The 19032-nt window shown below is 47.3% G+C and overlaps 2 protein-coding genes across 4 annotated transcripts; one reads left to right on the top strand and one right to left on the bottom strand.

The window, feature by feature from the left end:
• Positions 1 to 415: 415 nt before the first annotated feature.
• Positions 416 to 6867, top strand: HNRNPA1 (heterogeneous nuclear ribonucleoprotein A1). 3 transcript variants are annotated; one of them, XR_003617245.2, is made up of 12 exons: positions 416 to 501; positions 1046 to 1162; positions 1454 to 1600; positions 1723 to 1933; positions 2031 to 2123; positions 2202 to 2294; positions 2588 to 2662; positions 2880 to 3038; positions 3608 to 3763; positions 3985 to 4050; positions 6453 to 6526; positions 6722 to 6867. XR_003617245.2 is itself a non-coding variant. In XM_008140794.3 (11 exons), the coding sequence occupies exons 1-10, from the start codon at positions 487 to 489 to the stop codon at positions 4038 to 4040; spliced, it is 1122 nt and encodes a 373-aa protein (XP_008139016.1). In that variant the 5' UTR covers positions 416 to 486; the 3' UTR covers positions 4041 to 4050; positions 4286 to 4996. The 3 variants fall into 3 exon arrangements, 2 of the variants coding, with proteins under 2 accessions (XP_008139016.1, XP_008139017.1); XM_008140794.3 differs by lacking the exons at positions 6453 to 6526; positions 6722 to 6867 and adding an exon at positions 4286 to 4996; XM_008140795.3 differs by lacking the exons at positions 2880 to 3038; positions 6453 to 6526; positions 6722 to 6867 and adding an exon at positions 4286 to 4996.
• A 2533-nt stretch (positions 6868 to 9400) lies between these two features.
• Positions 9401 to 16334, bottom strand: NFE2 (nuclear factor, erythroid 2). The gene is made up of 3 exons (XM_008140796.3): positions 16172 to 16334; positions 11891 to 12060; positions 9401 to 10658 (listed from the first exon to the last, which is right to left on the bottom strand). The coding sequence occupies exons 2-3, from the start codon at positions 12002 to 12004 to the stop codon at positions 9651 to 9653; spliced, it is 1122 nt and encodes a 373-aa protein (XP_008139018.2). The 5' UTR covers positions 12005 to 12060; positions 16172 to 16334; the 3' UTR covers positions 9401 to 9650.
• Positions 16335 to 19032: the final 2698 nt, after the last annotated feature.

Here is a 19032-nt window from a genome sequence, read left to right as displayed (position 1 = left end):
ACATGCGTTCTGCAGGCGGTTGTCGCAAAAAAAAAATGAAATTGTCACATTCTACTTTTTGATACATAGTATTAATCATGCTCTGACAACTGAGTAGAATGTAACATTTGCAGCGTGGAGGATTAAAGTTGTATTTAAATGCCCTAGGTATATTTAAATATGAATGATTGGTTGGGTAGCCAATCAGACTAGTTAAGAATAATATTACTCGGGAACCAATAGTCTCCGAGGGGTGGACCCTGCGTAGAACGCCCAAACGGATGACGTTTCAGCAACGCGGCACCACAGACCAATAGGAGCAGGAAGCTATTTCAACTATCCTATCAGAGCTACCAAGGGGCGGAGTCTACCAATGCCGCAAGGGAGGAGGCGGGATAAAAAAGCGAGGCCGAAGGTAGGCTGGCAGATACGTTCCTTAGATCACTCCTTTCTGCTGGTGAACGCCGCGGAGTAAGCATCGTTGGAATTTCCCCTGTTGCAGTCATCATGTCTAAGTCTGAGGTGGGTAAGACCCTCTCTACTGCTTAACTTTCTCCCTCGTCCCTTCCTGAGTTCTATGGGATGCAGTCTGGATTGACTGCTTCTCCAGCCCATTCGGCAGTTCTTGGGTCGCGCCCAGGGCCTACCCCTCCCGAAGTTCAGGTCGCCATTTTGTCCTCTTCGTGGCCATGAGGCCGTCGTCCTGCAACCCTTAGTTATCACGCCGCTCGTTCCTCCCAGTAAGGCTCTTAGGCACATTAAGTCGATTATTATTTTTTGGCTTTGTCTCGGGCGAATTTCTTAAAAGCAGTTGTAATCTCTTACTGGCAATGGATCCCTCCTGCCTAGTCCTTTTGTTGCGCGTGCGTCGGAAAGGAGGGACGCATGCGCCCCCGGTTCCCCAGCCCCAACATAAGGTCTCCCCAATGGGGAGAAGCACGTGGCTTGTTGCGACCAGAAGGAACAATATGAGTGCTACCACGTTGCTATCCAGTTTTGCTTAAGTGAAAGGTGTTTTGCGTTATACGCCCAGTTAACGCTCCCTCTCCCCTCCCCCCCCTCCTAGTCTCCCAAAGAGCCGGAGCAGCTGCGGAAGCTCTTTATCGGAGGTTTGAGCTTTGAAACAACCGATGAGAGTCTGAGGAGCCATTTTGAGCAATGGGGAACGCTCACGGACTGTGTGGTAAGACTTGGGAGGAGACAAAAGGGCAGTAGAACTAGTCGATTTCCTTGGCTTGTCGTGCTCTAGCTCTGTCTGAATGCTTATGAAAATTAACAGGATTACGCTCGCAAATAACTTGGGCGGGAAGGTGTGGGTTTAAGTGATTAAAAAGCTTATTCCTAGATTTATGGGTAATGGGAGCTGGAGGGCTTTGTATAAAGGGCAAGTATCAAGTTTCCTGTTACCTTATTCAAGGTGGAAATGTCAGGGGCTTTGGGGATCTTACTGTGTATTAAATGAATTACATCTCAGGTGATGAGAGATCCAAACACCAAGCGCTCCAGAGGCTTTGGGTTTGTCACCTATGCCACTGTGGAGGAGGTGGATGCAGCCATGAATGCAAGGCCACACAAGGTGGACGGGAGAGTTGTGGAACCAAAGAGGGCTGTCTCAAGAGAAGTAAGTGATGCTTTTTTCTTTCCACTTTGAAGGGTGCCATTCAGTACATTAGGGGTGATAAGAAACATGGATCTTAATTTTGGGATAGATTCTGCTATAACTTGGGGTTTCTTCCCTCTTAGGATTCTCAAAGACCTGGTGCCCACTTAACTGTGAAAAAGATTTTTGTCGGTGGTATTAAAGAAGACACTGAAGAACATCACCTACGAGATTATTTTGAACAGTATGGGAAAATAGAAGTGATTGAAATCATGACCGACCGAGGCAGTGGCAAAAAGAGGGGCTTTGCTTTTGTAACCTTTGATGACCATGACTCTGTAGACAAGATTGTCAGTAAGTATCAGGTGACATATTTGCTAAGGGTTCTGAAGTCTGTCTGGGTTGTGTTCTAAACCCTGAGATACTGTGTTCTTTTTATTTTCAAATTTAGTTCAGAAATACCATACTGTGAATGGCCACAACTGTGAAGTAAGGAAAGCCCTATCTAAGCAAGAGATGGCTAGTGCTTCGTCCAGCCAAAGAGGTGAGTTGGTTGTTTTATTAAACCTTAAAGTCCCATTCTAATTCGTATGCTTCAACACTTAAAACTTCACTTGTTAAGGTCGAAGTGGTTCTGGAAACTTCGGAGGTGGTCGTGGAGGTGGTTTTGGTGGAAATGACAACTTTGGTCGCGGAGGAAACTTCAGTGGTCGAGGTATTTGATTATATTCCACTGTTACCAATTAATAATAGTAAGCTTGTAATTTAACACAGATAACTTGTCCCTTATGTAATCTGTGGCAGTATTGTAACTACTGGTCAACACTTCCAAAGTTACATTTTATCCTAATGTAGTTCTGGCTTCTCACTAGCCAGAAGTTAAAGTCTCTGGTATGGAAATCATTTTTGTAGTGCAGGAACTACTTCCTAAAGTTTATACTTACAATGCTGTTATTTGAATGCAATTTATATACTTCAAACCTGCTTTAAATTTTTGCTCTCTTACAGGTGGCTTTGGTGGCAGCCGTGGTGGCGGTGGATATGGTGGCAGTGGGGATGGCTATAATGGATTTGGTAATGATGGTAAGTTTTGTTTGTTTTAGGAAGAAACAGGTGAAAAGGTTTTTTGGCTATCTACAGAATAGATGGGTAGAAACTAAAACTTGAGTGCATCTAGTGCATGACAAGCTAAGCTCTGACCATAACAGCATGATTCAAAGCTGGCTGTTTCCCATTAGCCTTAAACAGATTTTGATTGTTGAATACTTTTGTCTTATTGAGAAGAATTGTATTCTTGTAGGTGGTTATGGAGGAGGCGGCCCTGGTTACTCTGGAGGAAGCAGAGGCTATGGAAGTGGTGGACAGGGTTATGGAAACCAGGGCAGTGGCTATGGCGGGAGTGGCAGCTATGACAGCTATAACAACGGAGGAGGCGGAGGCGGCTTTGGCGGTGGTAGTGGTAGGTATCCAGTGACCCAGGTACTTGGTGCAGTAGCTAGATTAGTTTTGTAGAGTTTATGCCCATGTGGGGATTAGATGCTCTTAAAAGCATTATGTGGTACACTGCATGGTACTTTTTAATGGGCTTACTATGCTGCCTCCCAGCTTTAAGCTGGGGCCGCCTCACTCCCAACTAGTTGAATAAGTGGATAGTGGCGTGTTCAACTGGAACCAGGTTAGCTGTCGTAGGATTTAGTGTTTTAACTTCTTTGGGACCATAGGCACTTAGTTGATGTATCCAGCATGTGTTTGCAGTGCCCCTGGATGGATAAGCCTTCAAGGCTAGAGAATATGCTCTGTTGTCATGGTGAGTTGGGTACATTTTTTTTTAAGTACTGGATTATTCAACTGAATGCCTTGTCCAGAAAATATGAGATGCAAACAAAGATAAACGTTGAAGCCATCCAAGTTTGGGAGAAAGAAAGGCAGGCAGGTCATGCAATCTTTTTTCCCCACTCTGAACACTAAATAGATTCAGGACGATCACCTTTCCTAAGTAACAAATAAAGGCCCTCTTTCCATTCTCAGGAAGCAATTTTGGAGGTGGTGGAAGCTACAATGATTTTGGCAATTACAACAACCAGTCTTCAAATTTTGGGCCTATGAAAGGAGGAAACTTTGGAGGCAGAAGCTCTGGCCCTTATGGTGGTGGAGGTCAATACTTTGCCAAACCACGAAACCAAGGTAGGTACATGTATATGTAGTATTAGAGGGCTAAGTGTATTTATAACTGGCACTGGTTATAAAAAGCTGACAATTAAAAGCCTTCGGAATACTGAAGGGCTTTGTAATTGCAATCAAATTAAAAATATCTGAGCTTAAACTCAGATTTTTCACTTGCTTCAAATATAAAGGCATTACTATTGATATTTCCAGAAGTTTAAAGGAACAAACCTTCTTCTTAGGTGGCTATGGCGGTTCCAGCAGCAGCAGTAGCTATGGCAGTGGCAGAAGGTTTTAATTACTGCCAGGTAAGTAAACCCCTTTTTGTATTTTGGCTTAATTTTCATAATTGATAATGAACCCAGTAACCCTAATGTAGCTAAGCAGTGCAACATAGTTAACATTATAACTTCAGTAAAATTGTGGATATTAAGCTAATATTCAGATCAGCAAAATTTGTGGGAAACAAAACTTGATATTGGATTGTAGCCTTTAAGTCTTAATATGTTTAGATTAACAACTTTATTCCATATTGTTCAACAGGAAACAAAGCTTAGCAGGAGAGGAGAGCCAGAGAAGTGACAGGGAAGCTACAGGTTACAACAGATTTGTGAACTCAGCCAAGCACAGTGGTGGCAGGGCCTAGCTGCTACAAAGAAGACATGTGTTAGACAATACTCATGTGAATGGGCAAAAAAACTCGAGGACTGTATTTGTGACTAATTGTATAACAGGTTATTTTAGTTTCTGTTCTGTGGAAAGTGTAAAGCATTCCAACCAAGGGTTTTAATGTAGATTTTTTTTTTTTGCACCCATGCTGTTGATTGCTAAATGTAATAGTCTGATCATGACGCTGAATAAATGTGTCTTTTTTTTAAATGTGCTGTGTAAAGTTAGTTTGCTCTGAAGCCATCTTGGTGAATTACCCCAACAGTGTGAAGCTAGAATTCCTTCAGGGTGATGCCAGGTTCCATTTGAAATTTACTTACAACCTGCTTGGGCACAGAAGCCATTGTCCTCAGAAACTTTGGTATAGTTGAATTGACAGTTACTGTGTTGTGACCTGGAGTTCACCATTAAAAGGGTCACCCAAGCAGAGTCATGGAGTTCATTTGGTTATTAATGATTGTTGGCACATCCTATGCAATATATCTAAATTGAATTATGGTACCAGATAAAATTATAGATGGATATGAAGCTTGTGTATCATCCATTATCATGTGTAATCAATAAACGATTTACTATCCTCTTGAATGACAACTGTATGGATTTGGGACTGGCAGAGCTTTGGACTTTCCCTACCCACCTCCCCTGATAATGTTGAATACTTCTATCACAATTCAAGTTCAAAGCTTTGCCAGAGAATAGAAACCAGCTGCTGGCTAATGCCACCCCAAAAGTCCACACAGATTTAGAGTATTTGGGAGACATTTTTTAAAATTGGCCAGCACCAGTAAGAAATTCATATTCCTACACAAAATAGGCTTACATTAAAGGAAAACTGCAGTTCCCTTTGTTCTGGTTGGGTGGGCCTTTATAGAGATTTTTAGATTTTAACCACACTAGTTGCCTATTGGAAACAAAAATTATGGACATGTTTAGGAACCACATTGCTTACAAACATGCTAACTGCAGTTTTCCTTTAAACATGGCACAAGATCACACAACCATCCTAAAATGTTAATTGTATGGAAAATGATTTCTAAATCTTTTAAGTTACATACTATCCAGTCTTTGTTATTTGTATATAGGTTCTTTTGAGCCCTCCCCTTTGATACTTTCAATTTCAGTGCCATTGTACTTACCTAGTAGCATAGAGATTTGTTTATCACTAGAACTGTATTTCATCCCATGGTGTGTTACTTGGAAGTTTGGGGGTGGGGTGGTGATGGGTGGGAGGTGGAGGTGGGTGGGAAAGCATGGATGGATGATACAGTTCCATGGGTTTGATATTGGCTGAGTTTGCAATGGCAGGTGGAACCTTAACTATTGAGGGAGTTTGCAGATACCTCAGGATTCCTGACAATGCCTTTAAAGATCCAGGAGAGATGTTCAGCTACTAGGAACTGCTAGCAAGTATAGCGCGAATGGCTCCGAGCTCAGACACTCTACAGCTGAGAGTAGACACTTGTGGTATGTGGAGTACAGATAAGCCAGGGGCAGGCCACGGCACGCTCCATGAAAGCTAGGAGGGAGTGAATTTTCAGTGACCATCGCAAGGAAGGAGGCAGACAAAAAAGTAAGGCACACCTGACTCTTAGGACTAGCAGTCAGAACCAGGAGGAAAGGTTTTATTGCTATGCTGGTAGGTAAGAACAGATTTTACTTACATCCATATAGTTATGTAAAATCCAGTTTTCTATTATATTTTCCTTAATATATTGAGCCAAAACTAGTCCAGTTAAGCTGAACTTGGTTTTTCTGGAGATGGATTGTTTTAAATTGACACCCTAGTCTTGCTGGATAACAATTGAAGGAAATGAGTGCTTTAACTGTCTCTACTATGAATAATAAATTTTTGCCCCTTAATATTTATCGCCTACTTCTTTGACCCATTTCCTTAAAACAATGGCTCAAAGTAATGCATTAGACTCTTCCCCAAAGTAATGGTGGGAGGGTGGGTGGACCATTAATTGGGGGGTGGGGGCATTAGCCTGAGATGGGACTTGATCTCAGGAAAGCTAGTTCTAAAGGTTGTTTGCTTTTCTAGGGAGGAGTCTGGTACTACAGGCTTATCAACATGTCTTAAACAGAAACTCATCTGTCCAAGCTCATGGCTAAAAGGTAAATTTTTATAAAGTAATGGTAAGCAAGTGATTGGTATTGCCCAAATAAAGAGAATCTGCCTCAGAACCAAAAAGACTTGCTAATCTGATCTAATAGAAATACGTTAATAAAGCAACTGGGTTCCTAGTAAAGACAATGGGCATCTTTCATCTGCTTGTGGAAGTGCTTCATAACTTTTTTTTATTTTTGCAGGAACATCCTTATGAGGACGACCTTTATCTGAGCCAATGTGTACTTCATTTTCACTGCCGTGCAGTTTTCGTTGGCTGTGTTGCAGCTTGAATTAATCATTCAGTTTTATGAATGGGCTTTTTAAATAAAATGCTTTTAACCTTGTTTCTTACTTTCATTTTCTCTTTTTCATGATACTTAGGGTAAACTTTATACTGTACCCCTCAAGTTTGAGAATGGGAGATACAGGAGATAATGATATACCAGATGTCTGCTAAACCAGAAAACTTACTAGCAGGATCAATCTAAAGGAGCAGGGCCTTGTGTAAAGTCATTGCATTTTGAACCTAGCAGTTAAGGTACATGTTTTAAATCACAGGTTGGCATTCAGATGAACAAGGAAGGATTGGGTTGTGGGGACTGAAATCTGAGAAGCTGGGCTCACTGCAGGGCTAAATGTTGGCCCTGTTAGAAGTAAGCTGTTAACTATTGCTCCACTTGAACATACGTTTTTTTCCTAGCTCTCCCGCAAGTTGTAAAAGCCAGAGCTGCCCCACTTCAGTCTCTTATGAGAGCTATGTTTATCTGTTAAATTCTGGAGGGGTGTCATGTTTTAATAAGTATGTATTGGCCAGATATCTTAGGCAATTTTAGCAAAGGCTTAACATTTCTCCCATCTTTAGGAGGTCCTATTTTTTAATTTCCTGGAATGGCTGGTTAATAGTGAAAAGCATTCTTGTTGAAAAACTTAACTGTGGTGTGGCTTGGGTGGCCATTGTCTCATACACCAAAACGTGGTTAGATTCCATTCCCAGTCAGGGTACACATCTGGGTTGCACTCCCAGTCTCAGGTTGGGGGCATGTGGAGGCACCCAATCAATGTTATACTCTCATTGACATTTCTCTCCCTCTCTAAAAGTAAAAACAATTGTATTACATTCCATCTACTTTGATGGATGCTTTACAGATAGAAGTTAGAGGAAATAGACTCAAGGAAGATAATTGCCCTGTGCTAGTTCTTAGAAACTGACTCACTTCCATCTGCTTTAGGCACATAACAATGTATATGATGGTCTTCGTGGCAATGTGTACATAAGCATGGCATTGTCCTCTTCACTATGTCTCATTCTTTGAACCAGAGCTTAGATGCTCAGTAAATGGTTGACTGAATTCCCTTTATGAGCTGGATTAGAATGTAAACAGTGTGATGTCCCTTAGAGCAGCCTGGAGTCACCAACCAGTGGTCTGAAAGGTTGGCAACTGCTGCCTTAGGGGGACTAAGTTTGAACAGTTAACCCAGGCCCTGTCCTCAACAACTTGGTCCCACATGTTCATTTTTTTGAGAAAATAGTTGAAGTGTGGACTGTCTTCAGATCTATTAGGAATAGGAAGCGCTACGTTACTTTCAATTCCCTAAACCTGGGCATGTTTTTCAGAATGTAGGTATGCACTTTCCACATCTTTGACCACTGTTGTGCTTTTGTCTCAACTGTAGTGTCTTACTAGCATCCAGAAGTAAGGTTTCCCCATTGGAATGGAGCTAGTAAAGTTGAATAGAATTATAAATAGAAGCAAAATACCAAAATAAGTTTGTGTAATTCAGTGCCTGAGAAGATTGGGAACCACCCAACCAAGGAGATGGAAGTGTGTCAGGGAGGACTTTCGTAACATCTGAAAATTATGTTGAAAAAAAAAGTGTGTATACACTAATGAAAGGCCCTTGGTCTCCAAGGATCTAGAAAAGGGTGGGGAACAAGAAAGTGTCTTAACACAGTGATGGGCAACCTTTTGAGCTTGGTGTGTCCAACTTCAAAAAACTGAGCATAACTCGGTAGTGTGTCACTTTGAGGAAAAAACATTATTTTGCAAATGTTTCATCCTCGGCATGCGGCCCCCTCAGCGGCCGCGTGTCATCAGAAATGGCTACGCGTGTCAGTGCTGACACGCGTGTCATAGGTTCGCCATCACTGGTCTAACATAACTAGGGAGATAGAAAATTTCACAGACCCTCCCAGGCTGGGTAGCTCGGTTGGGGGTTCAATTCCCAGTCAGGGCACACGCAGGAATCAACCAATAAATGCATGGGTTGGTGGAATGGTGGATCAATGTTTCCCTTCCTTTCTAAAATCAATCAATAAAAATGTTAAAAGTTCACCAAAATGCATATGGTGCTCCACTGTGGAGCAGGTTTTACTCAGACTTGGGTGTGAAATCCCCTAAAACTTAAAACATCCAATCAAATTCTCTCGGTTTTCTTAGGGAGCTAGGAATATTCCCCCACCAGGCTGAGGGAGTCCTATGGAAGTAGGCAGGAGGAGGGAAATAGAAAAAAAGACCTGTGGGTATTCTAGGCTCTTCTGTGTTCCAAAGACTGAGAAAGGAAAAGCCTAAATAAACCTCAGGGACCTTGCACAGAAGGTCTAGCCAGCTTTGGCAGCAATCTCAGCTCTGTAAATAGGGGGCCACCAGGGAGGGTGGAATTCCTCAGATCATTCATGGCCCCTGGCTCTAAAAAGGAGGATGAAGGTGGTAGATTGCATACTGCTAGAGCCAAAATTGTGTGTGCCACTCTTATGCAGAGCTGTAGGGGAAAGAAATGCGCTTGGCAGCATTGCCTCCCCACCAAAACCAAGAAATGAGCTCCGAGAAGAGTTCAGCTTCATCACCTCCCTGGAGAAGGAAGACACCATGGAAAACTATTTCTGTAGAGTGCTTTATAAACCAAAGCTCAAACAAGAGGTGGCGGTTGGAGACCTGGGGAGCTGAATCACAGAAAGATTCCAGCCTTCCACTCACATACTTGTCTCACAGCAAGCCTCATTGAACACACCTTGGACCTAACATGTCAGGTTTTTCACTGTGGGCCTCTTCTGGGCCTCAGGGTCGGGGAGTTCCTTTATCAGAAGGGAATGAAGGGATCTCCATCACCGGTCCGCCCAGCTGGGCCAGCTCAGTCTGAGGCTTCCATCTTGCTTCCCCGGGGCACCAGGAATATGGCCCCATCAGCAGCCTGTTGCAACGCATACTCTTCAGGGGAGTAGTTGTTGCCAGCTTCATCCCGAAGGTGCTGGAAAATGTCACGGTACAGCTCGGCCAGCTGTTGGCGCATCACCTCTAGGGTCCTGTCGGCCTCCCCACGGGCCCTGAGCAGCCGCTCCCGCTCACTGCCCAGCCGCTCCAGCTCCCGCTCCAGCTGCACGATGGTTTCCAGCTTTCTCTTGCGACAGTTCTGGGCAGCCACCTTATTCTTGCCCCGCCGTCGAATGTCCCGGACTAGTGCCAGCTGGCTTTCTGTCAGCGGGTACTGTGCCAACAGCTCATTAAAGTCATCTACCGGCAAGTTGACAATCTTGTCCGTAGGGAAGGGGATCTTCATGGCCAGGGCCCGACGCTCATCCCGACTCCCTGCCTCCCCCCGTGCAGTGGGCTTGGCTCGCACAGGGCCTGAAGAGGGCTCTAAGGCTAAGGGGGTCTCAGCAGGTGGCAAGGCATAATTGGGGTGGGCCAAGGAGTTGGGCATAAGTGAGTAGGGGTACTCCACCGGATACATCTCTACATACTCGCTACGCCGCCGACCGGCCTCTGTCCCCTCCAGCTCAAGAGATTCGGCGTCACTATAGTTGAGGGATAATCCTGAGTCAGATTCTGGGTCTTCTTGAGGCTTGGGTGGCCCCGCCGGCAGCCCCATATCCAGGAGGGCTAAGGGGTCTGGGAGGGGTTCACTGAGCAGGCCTGAGAGGGTCAGTGGCTTGGAGACTGGGATGGCCATGTTGCCATAAGAATATGGGGGGTCTGGGACATGAGCTGAGGATACTGGGAGCTCATAAGGTGGTGGAGGAAGGGCGAAGCCAGCATCTGGGTGGACTGAGCAAGGACAGTAAGCTGGGAGTGGTGGGGGCCCAGGGTATGGGGCTGGGGCTGGAGGCTCAAACGACGGCTCACTTGGAGCATTGAGGCCCTGCAAGAAAAGACATAAAAAGAGACTTGGAGACAGGCTGAGGAAGAGAACCAGCTCTCTCTCAGGACCAAGCTTGGTCCTCCTGAAAGAGCCGGTGAGATAACAACAACGGAACAAAAAGGCGCTAAAAACCATTGAAAGCGTCTTGTAAAGTTGCAATGCAAGTCTTCCAAGAAGAAAGCAGTTTAAACAGGAATGGATGTCTCTGAGGTCGGCCTTCAGAAAGGACTAGCATTACAACTATTATGGAATCTCCTCCTCAGGAACTCTTACTGGGTTGAAATGGCTCATGTTTCTTTATTTCTTTCAGGAAGACAAGGAGTTGTTATCCAAGATGACCCCTCAGAACCCTTTCCTGCTATGGTTATCTAGGGTCAAAGGGTCAAGTTCAGGTCCTGGCCATGCCCTGGGTGCCCAGCAGAGGGAGCTGCTGTGTGGGAGCAGGGCTGAGGGCAGATTCTGGGGGCCCATGCATAGTGGTAGGGGAGAGAAAGGGTCAGGCGCAGAGCCAGTTCCATCTCGCCCAGCTCCAGAGTGGGCAGCTGTGTCACCCTGGGGGCTAAGAGGCACCTTGGGGAGCTCGCGCCAGCTCTACCCTCCACTTTTCAGTCCCTCTGTCCCTGCCCAGGTGCAGAGAGGAGGAGAGAACATGCTCGAAACAGGGCCCCCAAACCACGTTGGGGAGACACCTTGCTCTAGCCCAGCTGGGGACAAAGACATTATTGTTAGGCCAACAGACACCCCTTTGTCCAACTAGCAGGAGGAGAGGACCCTGGCATAGACTGACCCCCCTTCCGGAGGCCCTTGAACTACTGCTCAGCTACCTGGGAGAAAGAGGCCCAGCTGCTGAGGGCAGGGGGAGAAAATGAAGGGAGAAGATGAGCAGGATTGGAGGAAAGGGAGGTCAGAATAAAAGAAGATGAGAAAGGGAAGGCGGGGCTAGAGATGGGGTAGAGAGATGTGTGCAGAGTGGCTGCTGAGAGAGCATACATTCCCCAATCAAATCCTTCCTTCCCCACCACTCCGGTCCCCTGCTCTTCCACACCCCTTCCCCTTAATGTTCTGGTCTAACATCCAGATCTCCCTTCTACTTCAGCCCTTCCTTTTCCAGGGCCTGGAACATTTCCAGCTTGAGACTCTGAGCCCTCCTTGTTCCAGCCCCCTGCCTCAGGCCCAGCTAGACTCTCTGCTTCTCTACTCTTCCCTTCCCCTGCCCCCGCAACTCCACTCACCTGAAGCTCAGTGATGGACATGATCTCTTGCCAAGTCAGTTCCATCTCGCCCAGCTCCGGAGTGGGCAGCTGTGTCACCCTGTTCCTGCTCTGCTGGGGAGGACACGGGGGCATCCTACTGGGCCAGGGCCTGGTCCAGGGTCCCCCAAAGCCCAAATGGCCCCAGCAACCTGTATCAAAGGAGAAATGGGGTTAGGGCTCTCCTACTAGGGGTCAGCAATTTTATCCTGCCTGCCTCCAGAGAGAGGCTCCTTCCAATGTACCTGAGAGGAGAGGCCTCCCCGCCTCCCCCTCACGCTAGACTCATCAACCAACTCCTCAAAGCTAGGATGTCTTTTTCTGCAGCGTGATCTCCACCTCACCTGCTGTGGCGGTAGTCAGTTCCTTTGGGAGCACATTAGGTCTTTACCTTTTTTTTCAGACAAGATGCCTCTCTTTACCCTATTTCTTTCTCCCCAAAACTGTATCACTGGCTGGCGCAGAAGTCACGTCTTCTGGATTTTTCCTCCCCATTTTTTGAGGCAACATCAGGGATCACTCCTCCTTTCCTCCTCTGTTCTCAGTTTTAGGATCTCAGTCTTTTCTTCCCAAGATGAGAGCGAGTGCTTGGGGATCCCCAAGGAGTGTGTTGTGGGAAGAACCATGCAGACAGTCCCTCCCCTTCTCTGAGATATGGCCCAGGCCTGGTGCCTGATAGCAGCCCTGCCCTCTCCTCCTAGGCTGGCCCTGGACTCCCCTGCCTGGGCCAGATAAGAGGTTTATCAGCTGCAAACAGCAGAGGAGGAATGGTCTCTGGAGTCACTGGACCTCTGCCCTGTGTCCCTGCAGGGTCATCTTGTCCATACCCCAACCCACAGCCAGGGACCTTTCCTCTTCTAAGGTAACAAAGATGTATTAAGCATTTGTCAAGAACTGTACCAGTGTTTTACAAGCATTCGTTTATGAGATTGATTTTCACAAAGATCCTATAAGGTCCATTCAGAAATTGAAACCCAAGCTGGTAAATAGCAGAGTCAGGTCTGGAATCGCTACTGACTGAGTCTACTCGCAGCTAGTCTAATAGCCTATATCGCCTTCTAGGTGCCTTCCCATCCTCTGTCTCCATACCCCAAGCCTTTAATAGTGGTCTACATCATCGATTCTTTCTGTGGGAACTCAGTCTCTTTTTTCCTCTTTTAGGGAATATCTCTTTAGAGCCTTGAATACATATTCCCCTCCAGCCCCTTTTCTTTTGATCTGGGCTCTAGCTGCAGGTCTGCCACAAAGTAGCCGTGGGATGTTGGGTAAGTCATCGCACTTCTCTGAGCCTGTTTCCTCATTTGTAAAACTAGGGTGTTGGACAAGTGAACTTGGAGGACCCTTTCTGCTTGGACAGCCAAACTTTCTCAGCAAACCCTCACCTCTGCCTTCACCTTCTGCCAGTCTTCTCCTCACCCTACCTCCCTATTCCCTGACACCCGTTTTCCCTGCATCTGTTCTCCCTGCCTTGGGCAAGAAATTCCAAGTAAATTTGGCAGGGACCTCCTGACCTCTTGGGGCCGGACACCACACCCTACTCCTGTCATATAAGTAGAAGCAGTCAGTCTAGGGGTAGGGGAAACATAGAAGAACAGAGGATGAGACAGAATGACCTCAAATTGCATGACCTTAGATCACCACAAGGATGGCCTATCATAGCTAGTTATGGAGTCCACTCTTTGAATCTCACAACACAATTAGTGAGAGCTGCAAATTATTCTTTTGAAAGAGGACCTCCTCCAGCCCCTGCCCCTACCCCCTGGTTCTATTGCCATCCCCAGGGCTGAGAGTTGGTATGGGCACAGGCCCCTGGCCCTTGGGCAGAGTGGGTGGGGTGTTTATGTCTGTCCAGGATGCCATTTCAACACCGGAAATCCACCCTCCCCCACCCAGGTTCTGAAGGAAATTGCCCAAAGGCAAAGTGAATGGAGAAGGGGTTTATGGGGCAGGGACATTGGCTCTTGCCTCACAGTCCTTCACACGCCCACCTACCCCCACCCTTTGTCCCTCCTTATATCTTCCTAGATCTGACGCTTAGGTGCAATACAAGGATCCTGCCCTAGGAGGCAGGAGAAAGGTTCCAGATACATGACCTGGGGCAAATTGCTTCTCATTCAGTCTCTTCCATTTAACAGAAACAGGATGAAGAGCCTCCTTGCTGTGAGGGGCAGTAGGTTATTTCCGGCTCAGGCAGTCACAAACTGTATTGCGCACCACATTCACCTGGGGTACTTGTCAAAACAATCCTGAAAGCCACCCCAGACCTACTGAATTGAATTCATCGGTGCGGGTACCCAGCGATCAGCATTTTGACAAGTGCCCTGGTGTTTCTGAGACATACTAAACTAGTCCAACCATACGGACTTAGAGGAAAAACACAAAGCCAGAAAGGAGCCCGGCAAGTGGTCCAGGCTTCTCCTAGCTTCCAGTCTTTGGCCCTGGCAACACTGGGTTCTGGCTGCCCTGAGAGCTGAGACTAGATATCAGCCTCTTCTCAGGAAGACCAGGAGCTCAATCTCCACCTCACCCTAGGACAGGGAAATGAGAATCCAGAAGGGGAGCGGGGAGAAGCAAGAAGTTGGGGAAGGGGGAGTTGAGAGAACCTCGGAATCAGCTTTCTGATACAGTGCCAAGTTTGCACCAGGCCAAAGGGGAGGCGTATGTTTTTCCCTAGACAGACACTCAGTGATGGGTGGTGGTCTATATACCAAGCTTAGGCCCCTTCAGTCTTGGGAGCCTACCCTCCTGAGGATCAGCCAGGGTGTTGGCAGCCAGTGATATAAATCGGGGAGGAGGGTATAGTGAGAATTGGATCCAAAAGAACAACACACACACACACACACACACACACACACACACACGAACATCACAGAGGGTGCAGAAACTAGAGAGATACGGGAAAGTGGAGCGGGACTCCCCGTGTCCCTTTTCTTTTACAATAATCAGTTTCCACTTCCCAGTTTAGCGGTCACACAGCCATCTTACTCCCCAACATTGTATATCAGGTAGAACTGGAGCCATCTCCAGGGACTATAATCCACCCTCTTTATTCTCATCCTGATGGTCCTGATGGTCCTGATGGTCGTACCAAGAAAGATCTCATCACAGTCCCTGAGTACTCACAGAACGGCATGGGGCTGTTGGCTTAGGGATACAGGAGGAGGACCACTTAGGGAGGGATGCTGGGGAGAGGAAGACATTTGGCCTCAACTGCTGCCCAGAGCTCTAACCGCCTTGACAAGGCAGAGGGGGCACTTGCCTCAGGGACCCTCTTCTGAGGCTTATTAGGCCACTCTACCTTTCCAGGTGTCAACAGAAGCAGTGAAAGAATGAAGAGAGATCAGTGAAACTCGGGGTGTGGAGTAGCCAGTGAGCAACCTACTTAGAGAGATTAGGAAGAATCCCCGAAGAGGGAGAGGGACACATAGATGAGGGAGAAACAAAGGGAATGGAGGAAAAGGAGATGGAGTTGACCAGAATGAGATGCAATCTCCTGGGGACCTACATAACCCAAACAGGTGAACGGGAACAAGGGGAGAGGGACAAGTGTCTGCCATTCTGTCACATGGTCCCTAGACCCCAAACTGCAGTCCTTTGGGGACCAATGACTAAAGTCCCAGCCCCAGCCCCTCTTCCCTTCCACTGCTTCCCTGCCCACCCTCTTTCTGCTGCCAAGACTTCCAGTTGCAGGGAACTACACTGGGGATGGGATGTCTCCCCTCCCTTCCAGTTCAAGCTGATCTCTATTGCCCAGAGAAGAGAGGGCAACGGAAGGCAAGAACTAGCCTCCCACACTCCCACCACCGCATCTCGCTGCAACAACACTTCCAGTGTCTCCAATTCCTCAGCCTCCACCAAACCTTCCCAGCCGGCTGCACAGGGCAGCAGGATGAAATGGAGAGGAGAAAGAAGGGTACTTACTTTCTCCTGGTAGTCTACTGTCTTCTCCAGGGCAACTAGCCCGCTGGAGGGTTACTCAGGGTCATTCTCCAGCCCCTCAGGGGTGCCTCAGTGGACCACTGCCTGGTCCCCATCCACAGCTGTTCACCCCAAGAATCCCAGAACACTCCAGAAGCCATCTAGGTCTTCTCCCAGAGGAGTTCCCAAAGATGTCAAATTCCCAAACCAGCGGCAGCTTGGGAAGGTCTGAGATCTCTTAAGAACATGCCAAAAGTTGGGTATTTCCTCCCTCTCCCTCCTCCGGCCCCCCAGCCTGTCCCTGGATCCCACTAGAATCCCCCTCCCACCCCACCCCACAGGCACCTGTGGCAGGCTCCAAGCTGGGTGCAGAGAGAGATGAGGCTCCAGGTGCTGTCTGTGGGGAGGCTGGGCCTGGGCTGACACCTCCTTCGCGAGGATCCCTGCTACCTCTGAGAACCTGCGAGGTCTGTGCCCCGCCCCCTGGCCATTGCTGAGCGCTGAGGCTGTAGGCTCACACTGAGCACTGAGCAGGGGAAGCTTCTGGGCGGTGCACCGGCCTCCTCTATGAAGCCCTCGGCTGGAGTTCTCCGTCCTTCCTCCAACCCTCCCCTTTCCCTGTGGCCCTCCTCTTCTCCTGCCCCTTCTGGCCAAGAGAGGAAACTTGAGCCCGGTGTGGTTTCTGCCCACACCCCACCCCCACTCTGATCCCGGCCAGCAGGGGCACACATGGCTTCAAGCCTCTCCCAGCCCTCCTTTTGAGCCCAGGAGTCCAGCCAGGTCTGTGTTTCTCCCATGCATATAATGAGTCCCAAGCGGATGTTCCACTCCAAAGTGACCTCTAAACTTTATACAAGTTGTAACCTCCTTCCCTCTGCTCGCTTGACTCTCTTAGGGACAGGGAAACTGAGTCATAGCAAGGTGGAAGGGTGCTGAAGAAAAGGGCCAGGTCTCCCGTGTTCCAGCTGTTTAGGCAGGTGGGCATTTAGGGCTCTGCTTTTATTTAAGAAACGCCTGGGTTCTGGGAAAGGGGTAGGGGAGCTGTTTTGGGGAGAGGCAGCGGCCGCTTTGATGTGTCCTTTCACCTGTAGCCTTCTCCCCTCCCCCTACAGCCTCAGATGTCCTAGGACAAAGGCCTCTTTCTTGGCCAGGTTTGTTGTCAGTGTGAGGGGAATTGGTGTGTGTGTGTGTGTGTGTGTGTGTGTGTGTGACATTATTCACCTCCCTTAAAGGGGACCCCAGGTGCCCTCTGTCCTCCTTCCTCCCAGGCAAGGCACCCCAACCAGAAGGCAGCTACATACCCTGGGCAGGCCAAGACATTTATGTAGGATATCAGCTGTGTCAGGTCAGAAAGTACCCCTAGAAGTCACTCATTCATCCCTTTGCCTTCAACTTGCAACCCAATCCCAGGCCAAACATCTCTCTCCAGACTAGGAGAAAAAAATCTTGCATCCTCCTAGCTTTTAGTGGCTTTCAGCTCTAAGGAAAGTCCTTCCTATGTCTAGCTTCAGTCCTTACAGCTGCAACTTACCCTTTTTCTCTAATTTTTTTCGAATGGTTCTCAAGTTAAATTGGAAACAGGTAAAGACTGGGGAGGCAGACAGATGCCATCCCAAAGCAGGTCTGGCATTCAGCCAGTATTCTCTGATAGGATTGTGTTCACTGTTAAAACAATGAAAATGTTCTGTCCCATTTGATAAAGAATAGCTGCTGGGAACCCTCCAAATATTCCCCACCACCACATCAGCCACCCCAGTTCTCTCTCAGGACCCCCCACAACCCAGCAATACAACTAAGCAATTCAAGAGGCAATGCAATACCACCTCCTTTCAGCCTCCCTGCAGCCTGTGTGTGTGGAATTTATCAATGCTCATGCCAAACCTATGGTTAAATGTTTTGAATTCCATCCCTATCCCAGGAGATCATGATTCTACATGTATGATCTATGTAGGACAGGAGGTGACCCATGGCTTCATTGCATGTTACGTGTGGGTTCAGAATCTCTTGATGACTTGGACATGAATCTGGGTCACAAACTTGCACTTTCAGCTATAGCTCTCTCACTTGCATACTTATTTGGGCACCTCACAGGGGATTAGGAGTGGTGATAGTCACACTTGTGGCTGATTAAATAATGATATCAGGTTATAGCTAGTCAACAAACATTTATTGAATGAAAACTACCAGTCAGGATATTGTGGCATTGTAGATACAACTATGGACACACAAAACTATTCATTTATTCATTCATTCAACAAATATTTATTGACTGTCTACTATGGGTCGCACTCCAGGAACACAAAGATGAATAAGACAGTCCATGTCCTCATTCATAGTCTAGCCAGGGAATTACACTAATAAAGTTCTATAGCTCTAGCTGGTTTGGCTCAGTGGATAGAGCGTCGGCCTGCGGACTGAAGGGTCCCAGGTTCCGTTCCAGTCAGGGAACATGCCCGGGTTGCAGGCTTGAACCCCAGTGTGGGGAGTGCAGGAGGCAACTGATCAATAATTCTTTCTCATCATTGATGTTTCTAGCTCTCTCTCCCTCTCCCTTCCTCTCTGAAATCAATAAAATAAATATTTTTTTAAAAATAAATAAAGTTCTATATAAAGTACTATGGGGCTGAATTTCTGCTTTGTGAAATTCAGAGAAGACATCACAGAAGGGGTGAAAATTAAGCTGAGCTGTGGAGAGTGACTAGGGCTTCACCAGGCAGAGAAGGGGAGAAGGTTATTCCAAGCAAAGGTGTGAGGGCACAGAGGCATGAAACACAGCGTGGTACTTTGGGAGGGGTGTAGGGGTAAGATGTAGTAGAAGATAAGCCTGGGAAGTTTGACTGGGGCTAGATTGTAAAGTATCTGGAAAGTCAAGCTAGGGAGGTGTAGAAGCATTTGAAGCAGTTTACTACTTATTAGGGGGACAGACATGGTCATTTAGGCTGAGCTAAGTGAATAGGCAGCCTTCACTCAGGCAACCAGACAGGCGGAGGTGTCTCTCCCACCTTCCCCTCACTCCCCTCCTGTAAAAAGAGGCCGTTACTGCGGTTCCCAGGCTGTGCACTGCCTCCAAACACCCTTTACAGCCCTTGGGGTGAGGATAGCTCCTTTAGCTCCCTCCTCTCAGATTTCTCATGTCCAGAGTCAACCCCCTTCTACCTTAAGTCTCCTTTGCTTAATGTAAGATTAACAGGGGATGGGGAGCCTGA

The sequence above is a fragment of the Eptesicus fuscus genome, chromosome 7 (assembly GCF_027574615.1).
Source record: "Eptesicus fuscus isolate TK198812 chromosome 7, DD_ASM_mEF_20220401, whole genome shotgun sequence".
Taxonomy (NCBI): domain Eukaryota; kingdom Metazoa; phylum Chordata; class Mammalia; order Chiroptera; family Vespertilionidae; genus Eptesicus; species Eptesicus fuscus.
Note: the sequence above shows the minus strand (reverse complement) of the source record. Positions and strands in the feature narration are given on the sequence as shown.

Bases quoted from the DNA above. Each gene is read 5' to 3' on its own strand.
- HNRNPA1 (XM_008140794.3), top strand. The intron at 1,163-1,453 runs GTAAGACTTGGG...ATTACATCTCAG, and splicing joins GAACGCTCACGGACTGTGTG to GTGATGAGAGATCCAAACAC. The intron at 2,663-2,879 runs GTAAGTTTTGTT...GTATTCTTGTAG, and splicing joins TAATGGATTTGGTAATGATG to GTGGTTATGGAGGAGGCGGC.
- NFE2 (XM_008140796.3), bottom strand. From the start codon at position 12,004: ATGCCCCCGTGTCCTCCCCAGCAGAGCAGGAACAGGGTGACACAGCTG. The intron at 10,659-11,890 runs GTGAGTGGAGTT...CTTTTCTTGCAG, and splicing joins TGTCCATCACTGAGCTTCAG to GGCCTCAATGCTCCAAGTGA.